The sequence below is a fragment of the Rattus rattus genome, chromosome 1, assembly GCF_011064425.1.
Source record: "Rattus rattus isolate New Zealand chromosome 1, Rrattus_CSIRO_v1, whole genome shotgun sequence".
In the NCBI taxonomy this organism is placed as follows: domain Eukaryota; kingdom Metazoa; phylum Chordata; class Mammalia; order Rodentia; family Muridae; genus Rattus; species Rattus rattus.
In genome coordinates, this window is record NC_046154.1 from 206,021,623 (window position 1) to 206,037,257 (window position 15,635).

The following is a 15,635-nucleotide window of genomic DNA, read 5'->3' on the forward strand; positions in this document are numbered from 1 at the left end:
GTATAAGGTGAAAGGAAGCCCTGTGGGTGAGGAGTGGAGCTCGGCCTCCCTCTGGCCCGTCACCTACTATTCTGGAGGCCGCTCATGGGCATGGCTCTGCAGCCTCTCTGCTCCCCCACCCTTTGCTGCTGCAGACCCGCTGCACACCACATCCCTGCACCCACTGCATACCTAGCTGGATGCTCTCGTCATACACCTTCATGTGCATAACCAATGTGGTGCTGTTCCGCAGCACCACCGACCCGGAGCCGTCGGCCTTGTTGCACGTGCCCATCTTCTCTGACACCTGATCTGCCCACCACAGCTTGTCCCCTGGGGGCAACAGGAGGGAATAAGACCCTTGGGAAGGTCCCCTGCTCAGCCCTCTTGCAGAAGTCATCAGGCTCCCGGGGTGGAAAGTGGCCCACATGACATGCCTCCCCCATTCGGCTGTGCCTAGCCTGCTTTATTCCTGTCCTTCTTCCACCCAAGCCCTCACCCATGATGGCCAGGGCAGTGGCCTTGCCCAGCTGGCTACGCATGGTGTCGATGACCTCCAGCTCACTCCCATCCAGATTGCAACGGTTGATCGTGTGGTTCCCAGAGCTGATCCAGTAGAGTTTGCTCTCAGGGAAGTCAATGGCTAAGCCTAGAAGAGGAATGGGTGTCAGAGCCACGGAGCCATGGTCCCTGTGGCTCTGGGACAAGGTGTTGTGAGAGTGGGCACCAAGCTGGGAGCTGGAAGAGGCCTAGATGGGGGACAAGCATAGGAGACACCAGGAGCAGCTCCTAACTGGGGAGCTAGAGGCCTGGCCTGCAGGAACAAGCAGGGCAAGTGCATACCCACAGGGCCCTTCTGGCCACTGAAGAGCAGAGTCCGGTTGCTCCCATCCATGTTGGCCATGCTGATATTGTCTCCGTCCGTCCAGTAGAGCTTGCTGGGAAAAGAACCAAGAAGAGGGTAAGGGTCCTCCTCTTCCCTCCTCACACGGGTGTGCCCCAGCCCCGAGCTACAGTAGACTGACCCACGAAGCGGGTGGACGACCAGGCCGTGGGGCTGCTCCAGGCCCTGCACCACCGCATTCTTGAAGGAGCCATCTAGCCGGGCCACGTTAATCTGCTTCTTGTTGGTGTCATAACTGGTCCAGAACAGATTTCGGGACACCCAGTCCACAGCCAGCCCATGGGCGTTTGGCAAGTCTGGGGGCACAAATAAGGAACGGTGGTTGGTATTTACAGGTATAGGCTGAGGAGAGTGTGGTACCTAGGGAACGAGGGTCAAGAAACAGGCTAGGGATAAGGTTTGGAGAAAGAGCATCAGGACCACTGGGGGCATAATTGGCGTAGGCCTTGGGGTGAGGACAGGGCCAGAACCTGCAGAGACAACGGTCTCCACGCCTGTGCCGTTGATGAATGCCCGTTTGATGGCTTGGGTTCGCACGTCAGACCAGTAAACTCGCTGCTCTCGGGCGTCATAGTCCAGCACTGTGACATTGTCAATGTCGGGCACCGTGAAGGAGATGATGTAATTGTAGTACGGGGCGTCCAGGTCCACACCCCGGATCTCCATCTGACGTGCGTACAGCAGGAACTTCTTAAACTCTGTGGGATGCAAGCAGGTCACTGAATGCAGTCCCTTGCCTCAGATTTCCTGCCTACCTAGGTTAGGTCCCTCCCCTGAGTCCCCGCTGTGTGCTGTTGGCCTTCTGCTAAGACAGTGGCCCTCGACCTTCCTAACGCTGTGACCCTTCCTCATGTTGTGACCCCCAACCATAAAATCATTGCCATTGCCACTTCATAACTGTACTTTTGCTACTGTTATGAATAGTAACACGACATGCAGGATATCTAACATGTGACCCCTGAGAAAAGGTCATTTGACCCCCAAAGGGGTCGAGACCCACAGGTTGAGAACCTCTACAAAGGGACAGTGTCAGGTCCTGGCTTCCTTCCTTCGCTGGTTTTCAGAGCCCCTCCTTTGCTTAGCAGCAGGGACCTCAGACCTCTGCTTCTGCCTCAGTTTACCCTTAGCTGTTAGGGGAGGTGGCTTCCTACCGTAGCAGGTGGTGTTGTCATTGTGGAGTTTCATGAGATGCGGACAAGCACAGGAGACCGTCCGGTTGTAGTTGATGAGGCACAGGTGGGAACAGGGACCCCGGCCCCCGTTGGCCTCACATGGGTTTGGAGCTGGTCCGGGGAGAAGAATCGAGAGCATCCTGTGACGTGTTGATCCTTCCCTGTCCCTTCCCACCCTCTCACCCCAACTCTCATCCGCCCACCCTCACCCCTGTTATCCCAGCGCCTTCCCTGTCCCTGAAGAGGTGGTTCCTCTTCAGTTCCCTTACCCATGGGCTGCCGAGAAGGGTGATACACCTGCAGGTCGAAGGGCTGGGTGTTGGTCCTCTGTACCACGGTGACGTTGTGGCCGGTCCACTTGTTGGCCTTAGCCAGTGTGTTTGTTCGCCAATCAGTCCAGTACACCTCCCCACCATACAGTGTCACGGCAAACGGGTGAGACAGGAACTCATGTCCCCGGAGCACCTCCATGTGGCCGGAGCCGTCATAACGGGCTGAGTAGATAGCATCCGACCTGAGAGTAACAGAGAGAAGTGGGGGTCTCAGCAAGGTACCCTGGTGTACACCTTCCCTCTCCCCGAGCCCTGCCCGGGGCTAAAGAGAGACGCAAGGCTGCACGAGGTGGGGGTGGGGGTAATCCAATGGGTTGGGATCCTAGCCTTATGTCCCCCAAGGGAATATTCCACATGTCCTTCCCAGGGTTACAGTTGGCATTCAGAGTTCTAGTGTGAGTTAGGAAAAGGCACCTTCTCTTTGTTCTGAGCAGGCAGAGCCCTCAGCAGAGGACACAGGGTGTGAGAAAAGTGGAGGGCAGATGGATGACTGCAGGTTACAACCCTGCTCCTTCTTGGTGCTCCTCCCCACCCTCACCCCCATCCTCCTCTTGGCTTCATCTTTGTTTATGCTGGTACCACCCCTCCCCTGCCGGGATGCCCCTGACCTGGCATCGATCCAGAGGATGCGCTTCTCCAGGTAGTCCACGGTGAGCCCGTTGGGCCAGCCCCCAGAGCCTGTCTCTCGGTGGATGGTTCGGCGCCCGGCCCCACTCATGGATGCTGCTTCAATTCGGGGCAGGCTGGCATCCCAATCTGTCCAAAACAGAATCCTAGGGAGGCAGGGAGGGGGGACAAAATTGGGGCGGCAGCACCACAGATGACTGTCGGGGGAGTCGACAGTACTGAGAAGACAGGTGTCCCTGGCCAGGCTGAACACAGGGCGGGCAGAGTCCTCACCCATCCCGAGGGTCCAGAGCGATTGCCCTTGGGTGCTCAATGTCGCCCGCCAGCAGAGTGGTTCGGAGGGTTCCATCCAGCTTGGCCACCTCGATCTGGTCCAGGTTGCTCTCCACCCAGTAGATGTTGCCTGCTATCCAGTCTACAGCCAGGCCCTCTGGAGTGGCCAAGCCATACTGAATCACCACCTCAAAGCTGGTCAGCGCTAGGAAGAGAAGGTTGAAGGTGGTCAGAGACTCCTGGGGCAAGGCTTGGTGGAGGCATGGGTCTCAGGGTCCCTCAATTATCAGAATTCACCCTGACACTCCCGCCCAGACTGCTGAAGGGCCTGGCCCCCACTCTCCTCTCCCTTTCCCACTAGGATATGTAGGTGGGGAAGGAGGCTCCTGGAGGAGGGATGAGGGCAGCCACTTTATGTATGCACTGTTCTGAGGGGGTCACCTGAGACACAAGGTCAGGGAGAATGGAAGCCTCTGGGAACACGTTTGAGCACACTTATAAGGGCAATGGAACATGCTAGAATTTACCCATAGAATATACACTATGCTAATATGTCCGTGTGTCCTATTATTTTCGAAACTGTCATGTGACGAATGACTCAGCTTTTACTCAGCTATTCTCCTGAAGGTGGACATTTGAGATGTTTCCAACTTTCCTCTATAATAAACAGTACAAACTCCTCTATTAAAACATGCCCTCTTCTTGCCTCTGTTCAGGGACCAGCTCTGACACACAATTTAAAACTGTCTGTCTTGTTCACTGCTGTGTCCGGTGCTCAGCGTGTAACAGATGATCGATACCGAGCCTGTGATGGCTCGGGCTATCCTGAGACAGAGGTAGTCCATTCCTATGTGGCATTTTCCTTCTAAGCCTGAAATTCCAAGACTGGGGAGCCAGGCCTTCGGGCCGCTCAAAGAAAGGGTGATCATTTTGTTAATTATCAGGCTAGCAGCGATGTTGACGATAATTATGGGGCATCAGGCTCTGAGACCCACAGCAAAATCTAACCCAATTAACAGGGGGTGGGGGATGGGCAGCCGAAGCCTCAGCTCCGGGGCCACCTGAATCTGGGCCTGTGACCCTGAGTGTCCAAGTGCCATCTGCACGCAATCCTGGCACCACTCCCAGGCCCAGAGTCACCTCCGTTGTCCAGCAGCTTCCCACGGTAGATCTTGTCCTCTACCACGTCGGTCCAGTAGAGGGCACTCTGGCTGAGGTGAAAGTCCAGGGCAATGGTGTTGCGCAGGCCGGGCACTAGGACGCTGTAGTCCCCCTTGTGAAGGTCAATGCGTCTGATCTCATGGCGGTTGGAGAAGATGATGAACGGTTTGAAGGGATCTGGGGGGAGGCATGTGATCAGGTCAGCGAAGGGCTTACAGCCGCAGTGCCACCCTGTCCTGGGATAGACAGCATTTCTGCTAGCCCTGGCCTTCAGGGCTACTTAAGGGCCTGGCCCAGTGTAGCTTAGGCACATGACCAGGCCTGCTTGGCTGGCTCACCCAGACTGCACCCAGGCTTACCCAGGCTGCGGCAGCTCTCCCCGTCTGGTTCCAAGACCCAGCCCTCGTAGCAGGAGCACTTCACGCTGAACTTGTTCTGGTCGCACTTCTGGCTGCATTTGAGGTGCTTGGCACAGTAGCTCTGGATCTGGCAGGTGTGGTTGTCAGGTCCCAGCTCCATGCCCAGAGGGCAAGAGCACACAATGCCTTCACCAGGGGCCACCGAGCAGTTGTGACTACAGCCACCATTATTCAGAGAACACTGGTCTAGGGGGACAGGCAGGGGATAGGGTCCAGGGTCAAGATCTGGGAGGAGGCAGGACATGGCCCTGTCTGGCCTTCAAGCTTTTTTTTATCCCGTTCCGAGCCCCGGAGCCCTAACCACAGACGGCTGAGCATCTGCCACACTTCCCAGGCTCTCCCAGCATCAGGATTGGGACCCCAGAGCCTGACATCAGGACCATCGTCCTTTCTCCTTACTCCGTCTGCTCTCAATGCCCTCACGTCCATGCTTGGGACCTGGGCATTCTGCCTCCTCTTTGGGAGGAAACTTAGGTCAGGGCCCTTTCTTTGATTCCTTCCGACTCAGGTATAACATAGGGCAGGGTGCAGGGGAATGCCCTGACCTTTCTAACATGCCCCATGGCAGCAGTGTCTGGGCTGGTTTCAGATGGCCTTATCCTTTACTCCTCTCTTTCCCAGAAGTCAGATGTCTTGTTTGCTCTGGGACGGTGCAGTTGCCCAGATCTCCCTGACCTTCCTCACTCCTTCTGCACATTTTGCCCATTTCTGGGAACCCAGTCAAATTCCCCTCCTCCAGAAGTCAGCTCCAATCATGCTTCAACCCTGTGCCTGGCCTCCCTATTCATCGGTCTGACTGAGGGTCTGCTCAGGTCAGGAGTCCTAAGCCTCCTGCCATGCCTTCAGTGCGGGATGGCCCTGGACTAATCTGTTTAAGGGCTCTGTGCTTCCTCTTCCTCAGAGCAAATGCTACAGGGGTTGTGGGATGTCTCACACAGGGCCAAGGCAAGCCCTCAGTCAAGGTTGGAGACACGGTCCTGCCTCCTCTCGCACTGGACCGTTTCCTACAGCGCTGCCCTTGACAGGATAGCCCTCCACACTGCTGGTCAACCCCAGGCCCTGCTGGGACCTTACCACAGAGCTCGCCCTCGTCGGAGCCATCTCCACAGTCATCCTTGCCATCACACAGCTTATCAGGGGACAGGCAGACAGAGGTGTTGTTGGCACAGGGATGTGAGGGTGGCCTGCAGGCCAGGGCCTCACAGTTCTCCTCGTCTGAGTTATCTTCACAGTCGCTGTCACCATCACACACCCATGCTTTGCTGATGCACCGAGCTGAGGGATGGGATGGGAACAGAATGAGGAACCAGGCCTGGAGAGTGGAACTCACTGTGCCTTGCCTGGACCCAGCGGGCCTGTCTATGAAAGTCTTCATGGAAGTGCTTTGGAGCCCACTATGAACCTTGAAACCTTTCCTATCAGATCCACACAGCTAACTAAGAAGGCAGAAACCCACAGAAGGCGCTGGTGCTCAACTCTGGCCAGGGTTTGGGGTCCCAGGGTCCTTCATACAGACTCTAGCTCTTTCTGGTTCTCCCCTCCACGCGACACCAAGCCACTGTTGCGTTCTCAGGATGCCCTCCTCCTACCCATGTGGCCCCCTCTCACCTGAGTCCTTGCAGCCAAACTTGACATTCGGGTCACAGACGTGGGTCACCCCCTCGCAGCCCTTCTCATCACTAGAGTCCATGCAGTCAGTGTCCCCATCACAGCGCCACCGCAGGGGGATGCACAGGCCATCTAGCCGGCACTGGAACTCATCTGAGTGGCAGCCACCAGGAGGTCTTGTGGCTGGAGGACACAGGGGTGGGGGGTGCATCAGGAGGGAGAGGCACTCTGGACAGATCTTTCCCACCACCCGTGCTTAGCCTGGATGCTGAGTGAGGATTCCCGGTGTGTCCTGTGAGCCGATAGCCAGAAAGCACTAAGTCATTGAGAGACTCAGATCTTCAAGGACCCCGGTGACTGTCTTGTCTAATGCCCCATCTCTCTAAGATCTTGATGTTGACTGCTACATATTCCATCAGGACACAACTCAAATGCAGCAACCTAACGTGTCTCCCTCACTTAATGCACACTCACTGGGTGCCATCGATGTCCTAGCACTGTCCTGACGCTGTAGGCACAAAGACCAAGTCCTTCCTCCTACATAGCTTAGGGTCTAGTGGAGGAAGATGGACCTAGGCTATGACTGCAGGCAATGACACACGTTTAAACTTTGGACAAGACGGCCTCTGCAGGCCTCTGAGCAGAAATCGCCTCAGTGTGGGTGTGAATTGAGAGTGAGCCACTAAGATACGTGCAACTGCACACCCAACAGAGCAACATCCCTTGGGAAGCCTTGGAGATGGGCCCCTCGGAGGCAGAGTTGGGAGGGGAGGGGTGGGAGGCGGAGCATGGATTAGAGGTGGATAAAGGGCCCAGAGGTCTGGGCACCTTTTCCTTGTGTACAGAGCACTTCTGTATCTACAACAGTGTCGTGGCCCGAGACTGCTGGTCCATCAGGACCTTCCTGTATCCCACCTGATCCCCTAAGGACAACAGCATAGTGGAAATGTTCCCCCCATGTGCAAGCATGGATGGTCAGTAACTGGGGTGGCATGGAGTGCCCACTCCTCCATCCTGTTTGTCATGAAAGGGCACACTCTTCTCACGCCTTGGCTCTTAGCAGCTGCCTGTGACCTGACTTCCCTTCCCCGAGAGGCCTGAAGTTCAACGTAAGGTAATTTCCTTCCGGAGCTGTCTTCCAAAAGTACCACCAACTTCACACCATCTTCCAAAGCTCCCCCAGTACCTCCCAGGTCAAGCCTCTGCCTGACTGTCATGCTATTAGAAGAGGCTGCTTCCAGAGTAGGCCCATTCCCTTGTCCCTACATGAGGCATCTCCCGTCTGACCAGCCACCCTCTACCCCCATAGGAAGCCTCACATTCTCCTATACAAACTGCTGTAATCATCAGTCAGGCCCATCTCCTCCTCAAGGGTCCTGGGCCATACCAGCTCAGAACCACAGGTTAATTATCACTGCCAATCACTGCCAATACCAGGTCCCACCCCTCCCGTCCCCACTTACAGCCTGCAGGAGGAAACCCAGATGTGGAAGAAGCCAGGTTTACCTGGCTTGGGCAAGGCTTACACTGCTTCACACCTAGACTCCCTAGACTCCCTAGTCCTCTCAGAGATGATCCTGAACACTGAGCTTCCTGTGAGCCTCTTGGCACTGCCTCTCAGCTGGATGCATAATGAGTGATCCAGGGTACCCAGTACAATGCTAACTCCAAGGCAGGGACTTCTAGCTGGAGGTTCATGGGCTGTGTAAGGCTTGAAAAAATATTTTTGACTGGTAGGTAAACTGTCAGCTGTCATGAGCTGAGCTACGATCCTTAAAAAGACGCTGAACTCTGCATTCCGCCTTGCTTGGCAATGCTGTCTCTATAGACTGGAATCTCTGGGGTAGGGTCTAATTAACACTACTAATGTTCCTATAAAAAGAAAAATGTGGACCCAGGGACAGACACACTTAGGGAAGACACTACGTGAAGAAGGCAGAGACAGGGTAAAGCCTCCTGAACAAAGGAAGGCCAAAGGTCTCTGAAGACACAAGGACCTGTTTTCCCTCACGGCCTGGGGAGGAGCCAGCCCTGAATTCAGGACAGTTTGCTTTCTACTCCACACGCTGTGCGGAGCACACTTCCGATGCCTTAAGCACCTCGCCTGTGGTACTGTGCTACAGAAACGTTAGCAAACTGATAGGCCAGTGTTGAAGTACAGTACACTTCACAGGGAAAAAAAATCAGCATTTCTGACTTTCCTTAAAGCCAGGGCCATCTTATATCAGCCCTCTTTCGTGGCACTGACAGGGTGGAGCTGAGACACCAGCACCCACAGAGAGGACCTATGCCCTCGGGGAAACCCAGCCTCTCCCAAGGGGGCCTCATGATCTGGGCACTGGGAGCCTCCTCTCTGTCCTTGGCACTCTTTCTTCTTCCTTTCTGAGACAGGGACTTACTCCCTGGGCCAGGCTGACCTACCGTCAGCAATGGATCCTCCTGTCTCAGCCTCTCGTATGGTGGAATTATGGGTTTGAGCCACCAGACCTGACTCCCTGTCAATTCACCAATCCCAGTCATATTCCTGTGTCCTGTTAACCGCCAAAGTCAGTGCTTTGCTGAGAAGTCTCAAGAGGCCCACAGAGATTAGGAAACATGCCCAAGGCCACTCAGATAACTGCAGAACTGCATAGCTGGAACTGAGACCCGAGGCCACCCAACTGCCACGCCTTCACTCTAACAGTGTGTGGCAATGACTCGCCTGCAACCTCCCTCCCCCATAACTGGGAGCCTCCTCAAGGATAAGAGATGAGCATTGGCCATCTCAGGGCGGTGACAATGCAATCTCAGGGCTCCTGGGTGGTGACAACAGTGGGGCAGATGGCCAGAGTGCTCACCCTGGTTGGTACAGTTTGCATGGGTTTCATCACTGTAGTCTCCACAGTCGTTGTCCCCGTCACAAGTCCAGTGCTCGGGGATGCATCTGCCACTGTTGCACTTGAACTGGGTACTGGAGCAGGAGTGACTGCAGCCGGCTTCGTCACTATTGTCTCCACAGTCATTGTCTGGAGGGAGGGAAGAAGGGGAGAGTGGAGGACAGGGTCAGCAGAGCAGCCTTTCTCTGACCCCAGCTTGGCCCACTCTGCCCCCTCCCATTCCCACCCACAGCCCGCCCCACCCCCGCTGAGAAAAATAACAAACGGAAAAGACACAGAAACTGCATAGATTGCAGCATGCACCATGGCCCACAGGGTCAGGGGGGCAGTGGGTGGGCTCCAGGAGGCCCCTCCCTGAGTCTCAGAAAGTTGGGGGTGGGGACATCCTTTGCAGCAGGATACGGGAACAGGAATGGCTTACTTTTGGGAGCTAGGGAGAGGTTCCTAAAGAGAGGAGAGGTTTGAGAGAGGAGGGGTCTGGGGTGTAGGTGAGAATGCTGGCTGGAAAGGCCTTTACTCAGCCACACACTGAGCTTGGCCATCACCGGACACTAGCGCTGGGTGCTGGCTCACAGAGGCTTGCCTGCTGCTGAGGCTAGAGGACTGTTCTTCTGCAGTAGGTATCTGGGTGAGCATCCTGCCTCCCTAAGCCCTAGGGTAACTTCCCTCTGCACTCACTGACAGGACTCTTAAAGGTTAGCCAGTGCTCTCAGAGTGTAGTGTGTTCCTGCCCACTTTTTTTTTTTTTCGGAGCTGGGGACCGAACCCAGGGCCTTGCGCTTGCTAGGCAAGCGCTCTACCACTGAGCTAAATCCCCAACCCCGTTCCTGCCCACTTTTAACTGGCTTTGATTTTCTTCTCCCAGGTCTCGGCCTCCTCGGGGCCACCTCTGTCGCCTCTCTCCTCTCCTGCTTCTTCCCTGTCATAGCCACTGTCTTGCCTCTGCCTCTTTTGTCTGTGTGTGTTTCTGGCAGCTCAGGGTCAGGAAGCCTAGGGGACTGGGGAGGCTGAGGCCAGCGGGGCTCTGGGGTGATGGTGCATGTGCCTCTATGCACTGACCGGCAGGCTCAGGACAGGTCTTTTCATCAGAGCCGTCCCCACAATCCTTCTCTGAAACACAGAAACCGCCAGGGTAACCATTGGCACTCGAGACACAGCACAGAGGAGGGAGACACGGGACTGACCCAACCCATCCTCACATGTGAAGCAGGGCTGTAGCCCCTGGGGTAGCACAGTACAACACAACAGCACACCAGACAGGACAGAGTCCGAAACGGCACACACAATAACCACTTGCATGTGTGCTTACACACACTGTGGCCCCTGTGGCTCAGGGATGACATCACCTGGTCCGTGGCTGACCTCCAGGTATGCTTGCAAGCCTGAAGCCCAGAGCCTGGGGCATGCAGTAAGGACCTCAGGAGGCAGAGGATGTAAGAAGAGGATGGGCTCTACGCTCCTTGCTTTGCCCTCTGCCCTCACTTAACTTTCCTGCCAGAGGGTGGGCAGCTCTGTTCTGCTAAAGCAGAGGTGATAGCAATTGTAGGCCCCTCCTTCTGCCCATCTTGGTGCCCCTTGGTATTTCTGGCTCCTTCCTGTTTCTCCTAGCCAATCCCTCAGGGTTTCAGTGTACCACAGAGCCCCAGCTTGAGTCTAAGATCTTGCCTGCCTGGGTGTGGCTTCTAGCTGTGGCTTCTGGCTTTCCTTAGGAATTACAGTAAGAGGAGGGAGGTAAGTTCTTACCGTTGTCACACCGCCAGTTGATGTTAATGCATCTGCCATTGTTGCAGGTAAACTGAGTCAGGGGGAAACAGGTGGGGTAGGCTGTCAGAGAGAAAGAGAAAGAACTGTTGAGTAGGGCCCTCAAAGTCACTCGTTCGCCCTTTGAGAAGCAGGAGCCTTTAACAGAGACAGATGGGGGAGAGGGGCTAAGCTGGAAACAACTCATTCACCCATGCTAGGCATCAACACAAGCCCCAAGCCCCCCAATTCAACACTGTGGTGGTGGTGCTAATTAGTCCCTGCTGCAGACAAAGGCCACAGCCACAACTTACTTAAAGCTACCAGGTACACAAGTTCTCCAGCCCCAACCCACAAACTGCCCCTCCCCTCCCCTCTGCAGGCCAGACTTTCCTGCCATCCCCCTCACCGCATGAGGCTGACTCATCGGAGCGGTCCCCACAGTCATCATCCAGATCACAGGTCCAAGAGATAGGGATGCATCGGCCACTGGCACAGGAGAACTGGTTGGGTGGGCAGGTGCGCGCTGGGGGGCGGTGCAGATGCAGATGTTCATCATCCAGTCTCTCTCCTCCCCCATCGTCCTCTGCAACCACCCCCCCCCCGCCCCCGCCATGGTCTATTCTGTTTGAGATGTTATTCTCTAGTGTCCCGAATCACATTGGTGCCTGACCCATCTCCTGAGGGAATCTCTGGGGTCTTTGGGAAAAGCTCCCTCCGCGTTTTTCCTCATGTCCACCTGAAGTTCCATCTGTTCCCCTGTACACCCAGCTCCATTGGTCTGTCCATCCTAGCAGGGAATGGAAGACCCCTAACTCCCGCCCAGGGTCTCTTCCCCTCTGCTTTGGGTTCATGGGACTACGGTCCCTGACTCCACACCTGAGCACGTGGCATTGGACTCGTCCTCGCTGTTGCCACAGTCGTTATCCCCATCACAGAGCCAGCGGTTGGGGATACATCGGTTGTTCTCACATTTGAATCGGTCCGAGGGACAGGTGTGTTGATCTGGGACGGGGGAACGGGTCAGGGGTCAGTGAGAACCGACTCTCTGTTCACTCGGGCGCACATCCTGAGTCCCACGACCCAGGACCCGGCGTGGGCGCACATCCCAAGTCCGCCCCCCCCCCCCGGGTGGGAACGGTGACTCACGGCACAGTGCCGGGGCCTCATCACTGTTGTCCAGACAATCGTTGTCTCCGTCACACTTCCAGCGCTCCTGGATGCAGCGGTTGTTGGCACAGGCAAACTCGCCCGGCTGGCACTGGGGTGGGGGCACGTAGGATGGGTTCGCTGTAGGCACCACAGGAGTGTGAGGGGGGAGGTCAGACCCAGGCCATGGGACAGGCACTAAAACCCCTGACCTTCTCTTCTGATTTACTGCTGATACGCTGCAGAGTAATTTTCCCACTACTTCATAATTCTCCATGAGCAAATTATTTGGTTCAATGTGGAAACTCTTTCTTAGGCAACACAGTCTACCCAGCTGGCAATGTCTGTACCTCCCTGCGGTCTGAGAGTAAAATAGTTCTCAGGAGCTACAACACAGGTCACAGAGATGTACTTGGTCCACTGCTGACTCTGAACGGGCCCCTTGGTGTCATCTCAGGGGCCCCCAAGATCCTGTCCTGGAGTTCCTCTTTCACAAAGCCATCAACTCCACAATTCCACCTCTGGAGGGAAGACAGGCCCCCAGATCTCTGCGGGCTCCACTCTTCCCATCCCCAAAGGAGACACCTCCCCATCACCGTCTGTCTCAGCATCTAGGCAGACCTTTGTCCATGCCACTGGCCGCCAGGAGCCCAGACTATGGTGTCAGTCACCCTGAGCTTTGCGTTCCCTTTCCTCACCCAATTTCTAAAACCTCTGCAGGGAGCCACGGGTAGCCAGTGTTCTCTCCTTTCCTCAAAGTCGGCATGTGTGCACCTTGCTTGGCATAGCTGGTTCTTGGCTGTTTGCTTCTCCTTTCTAGAGACCAGTGTTGACTTTCTCAGGCCACTTAATCATGGCTAAGGATGCTCTGCTCCTGGTCCACTGTCACCTTCTTCACAACCATTCCTGCCTCTGCTCTTCTTCTATTTTATGTTTTTTATTTTTATGTATGTGAGCATACTGTCACTCTCTTCAGACACACCAGAAGAGGGCATCAGAGTTGGTTGTGAGCCACCATGTGGCTGCTGGGACTTGAACTCAGGACCTCTGGAAGAGCAGTCAGTGCTCCTAACTGCTGAGCCACCTCTCCAGCCCCTGGCTCTATTCTTAATGATGTCAGTGTCCACAAAGACAGTTCTATTGCCCTGGCCCCTTTCACATCCTCTGCCAATGTCCTCAGCCTCCACTGACCCTCAGTCTTGTTCTCAGCTGGACACTGATCTCTACCGAACCTTTTTTCTTCCTTTTTGAGAGCAGATTTCACTGTGTAGATTCGACTGGCTTGGAACTCTCTGTGTAGACCAGGCTGGCCTGGATCTCACAAAGGTCCATACGCCTCTACCCACCGAATGCTGAGATTAAAGGTGTAGGCCACCACATCTAGCTACTGACGCAGTTCACTCCGAGACCTGTGATAAAGTTATTCCAGCTATGGGAACATGTACGTACGTACGTACGTGATCAATACAAAAGGGCTGTGGGGTCAGCCTTTCGGGCAGGGATGCCTGTGCTCGCTTGGATCTCAGTTTCATCCCTTATAAATAAAAATGTCCCCGCAGAGGTGTGTGAGAGGATAAGTAAGTTACTACACAGGAAATTCTGAAAACAACACATTGTCTGTGCTCAGGGAATGTTGGTTGTGATCATAAGAAAACAAAACCGAAAACCAGCACGCATCAGCAGAGAAATGACTGAGTAAACAATGGGACGTTTACTAAATGGTACAGTCTGGCCACTAAAAACACTGCTTATATATTCACGGTACACTGCGAGGCGACGGAAGCAGGGACCGGAAGAGTGTTACGGAGACATAGATGCACAGAGACATGTTGGGAAGGATGTCCCCTAAAATGGCCCTGCAGGCTGGTAGAATTGGGAGTGTTTTCTGCATTCTCTGTTTTTTCTACACCGTATGTTTACTCAGTTTTACAATGAGTACCTACTTTTATTTTGACCATAATTGTGTATGTGATGGTGAGAATCGGACCTAAGGCCTTACCCAAGGCCAACATCTGTGGAACCCTTCTTGTGTTTAGTAGACCAAGGCTATTTAAATCATGAACTTAGGGGCTGGAGAGATGGATCAGCAGTCAGGAGCACTGACTGCACTTCCAGAGGACCCAGGTTCCATCCCCAGCACCCACATGGCAGCTCACCACCCTCTGAAACTTTAGTTCCAGGGAATCTGGTGCTTCCTTTTGGCCGCTATGGGCCACACACAAAATAAAAACAAAATCATAAATGTAAGGAGTTGGGGGTGTAGCCTGGTGGTAGAGTGATTATCTAGTGTCTATGAGGCACTGGGTTGATCCTCAGTACTTTAAAATAAGTAAGGATAACACACAGAGAGAATTCTGTGATGGGTAAAGAGGCAGGAGATCTATGTACACACTGGGTGATGGCTAAGTATAAAACAGAACTACCCACCCTAGGGAAGAAAGTACCTTGTGTGACTTACCACAACATCACAGTCGTGTTCACTGATTGGATCTGAGCTTTTATTTCTCCTAATTCCCTTTTAAAATTTGTTTCATTTTGAGCTAGAATATCCATGCTGGCCTGGAACTTGTAACTGGAATTTGTAATCCTCCTGCTTCAGCCTCCCCAGTGCTGGTATGGTTTTACTTAATTTATTTATTTATTTATTTCCTCCCCAGTGCTGGGACTCTAGGAATGTATACCTCACCTGGCTGGTTTACAGGATTTTTATGGTTTTACTTTATTTTATTTATTTATTTATTTATTTATTTATTTATTTATTTATTTATTTATTTAGACAGGGTATCACTCTTCAGCGCTGGTCGACCTGGAACTCAGTATGCAGACCATTCTGGCCTTATACTCATGGACACCCACCTGCCTCCGCCTCCTGAGTGCTGAGGTTAAGGAGCAGTCCCACCATCCCCAGCCTACAGTATTCTGAAATATTGTTATTTTACTCTAAATGATAGTTAAAGCTAAAACGAGTTAAGAATAGTTCCTTCCTTACGCGCTGTCTCTCTCCTCATTCATCTGCCCCATCTTTGTGACCTTGGAACTACCCCACCTCCAATCCTCCTTCAGCCAGAGCCTTCCCTGAATCCCATCCATCCCTGTCAGCAACACAGGGCCCCCTCTTTGCTTCCTTGATCTCGACTGGGAACAGAGAGCACTCCCCTGCCCTCTGCCATTCTCCTGCTGGAGCACCTTCCCACCTCGCTCAGGCCAGGCCCCTCATACCCAGGCAGGTGACGCCATCCGCATCCAACACCTGGTCCTCAGCGCAGGCGCACTGGCGACTCCCTGGGGTGGCTAGGCACAGACTGCTGCAGCCTCCGTTATTTACCCGGCATTTGTTGGTACCCACTGCAGGAGAGGGCAGGACAAGGATGGGGCGGCAGAGTCAGGAAAGGAAG

The 15,635-nt window shown here is 54.2% G+C and overlaps 1 protein-coding gene across 1 annotated transcript in view; it reads right to left on the reverse strand.

The window, feature by feature from the left end:
- Positions 1-15,635, reverse strand: part of Lrp1 (LDL receptor related protein 1) — an 80,682-nt gene that overhangs the window by 32,970 nt on the left and 32,077 nt on the right. The window contains exons 15-33 of the mRNA XM_032914049.1: positions 15,460-15,585; positions 12,241-12,381; positions 11,971-12,096; positions 11,501-11,617; positions 11,095-11,175; positions 9,313-9,480; positions 6,476-6,658; positions 5,942-6,142; positions 4,808-5,053; positions 4,428-4,625; positions 3,288-3,492; positions 2,996-3,160; positions 2,325-2,569; positions 2,035-2,166; positions 1,354-1,581; positions 1,005-1,179; positions 823-917; positions 479-628; positions 172-312 (exon numbers count right to left, since the gene is read on the reverse strand). Coding sequence (XP_032769940.1) covers positions 172-312; positions 479-628; positions 823-917; positions 1,005-1,179; positions 1,354-1,581; positions 2,035-2,166; positions 2,325-2,569; positions 2,996-3,160; positions 3,288-3,492; positions 4,428-4,625; positions 4,808-5,053; positions 5,942-6,142; positions 6,476-6,658; positions 9,313-9,480; positions 11,095-11,175; positions 11,501-11,617; positions 11,971-12,096; positions 12,241-12,381; positions 15,460-15,585 — 3,123 coding nt within the window. The remainder of the gene's footprint in view (positions 1-171; positions 313-478; positions 629-822; positions 918-1,004; positions 1,180-1,353; positions 1,582-2,034; positions 2,167-2,324; positions 2,570-2,995; positions 3,161-3,287; positions 3,493-4,427; positions 4,626-4,807; positions 5,054-5,941; positions 6,143-6,475; positions 6,659-9,312; positions 9,481-11,094; positions 11,176-11,500; positions 11,618-11,970; positions 12,097-12,240; positions 12,382-15,459; positions 15,586-15,635) is intronic.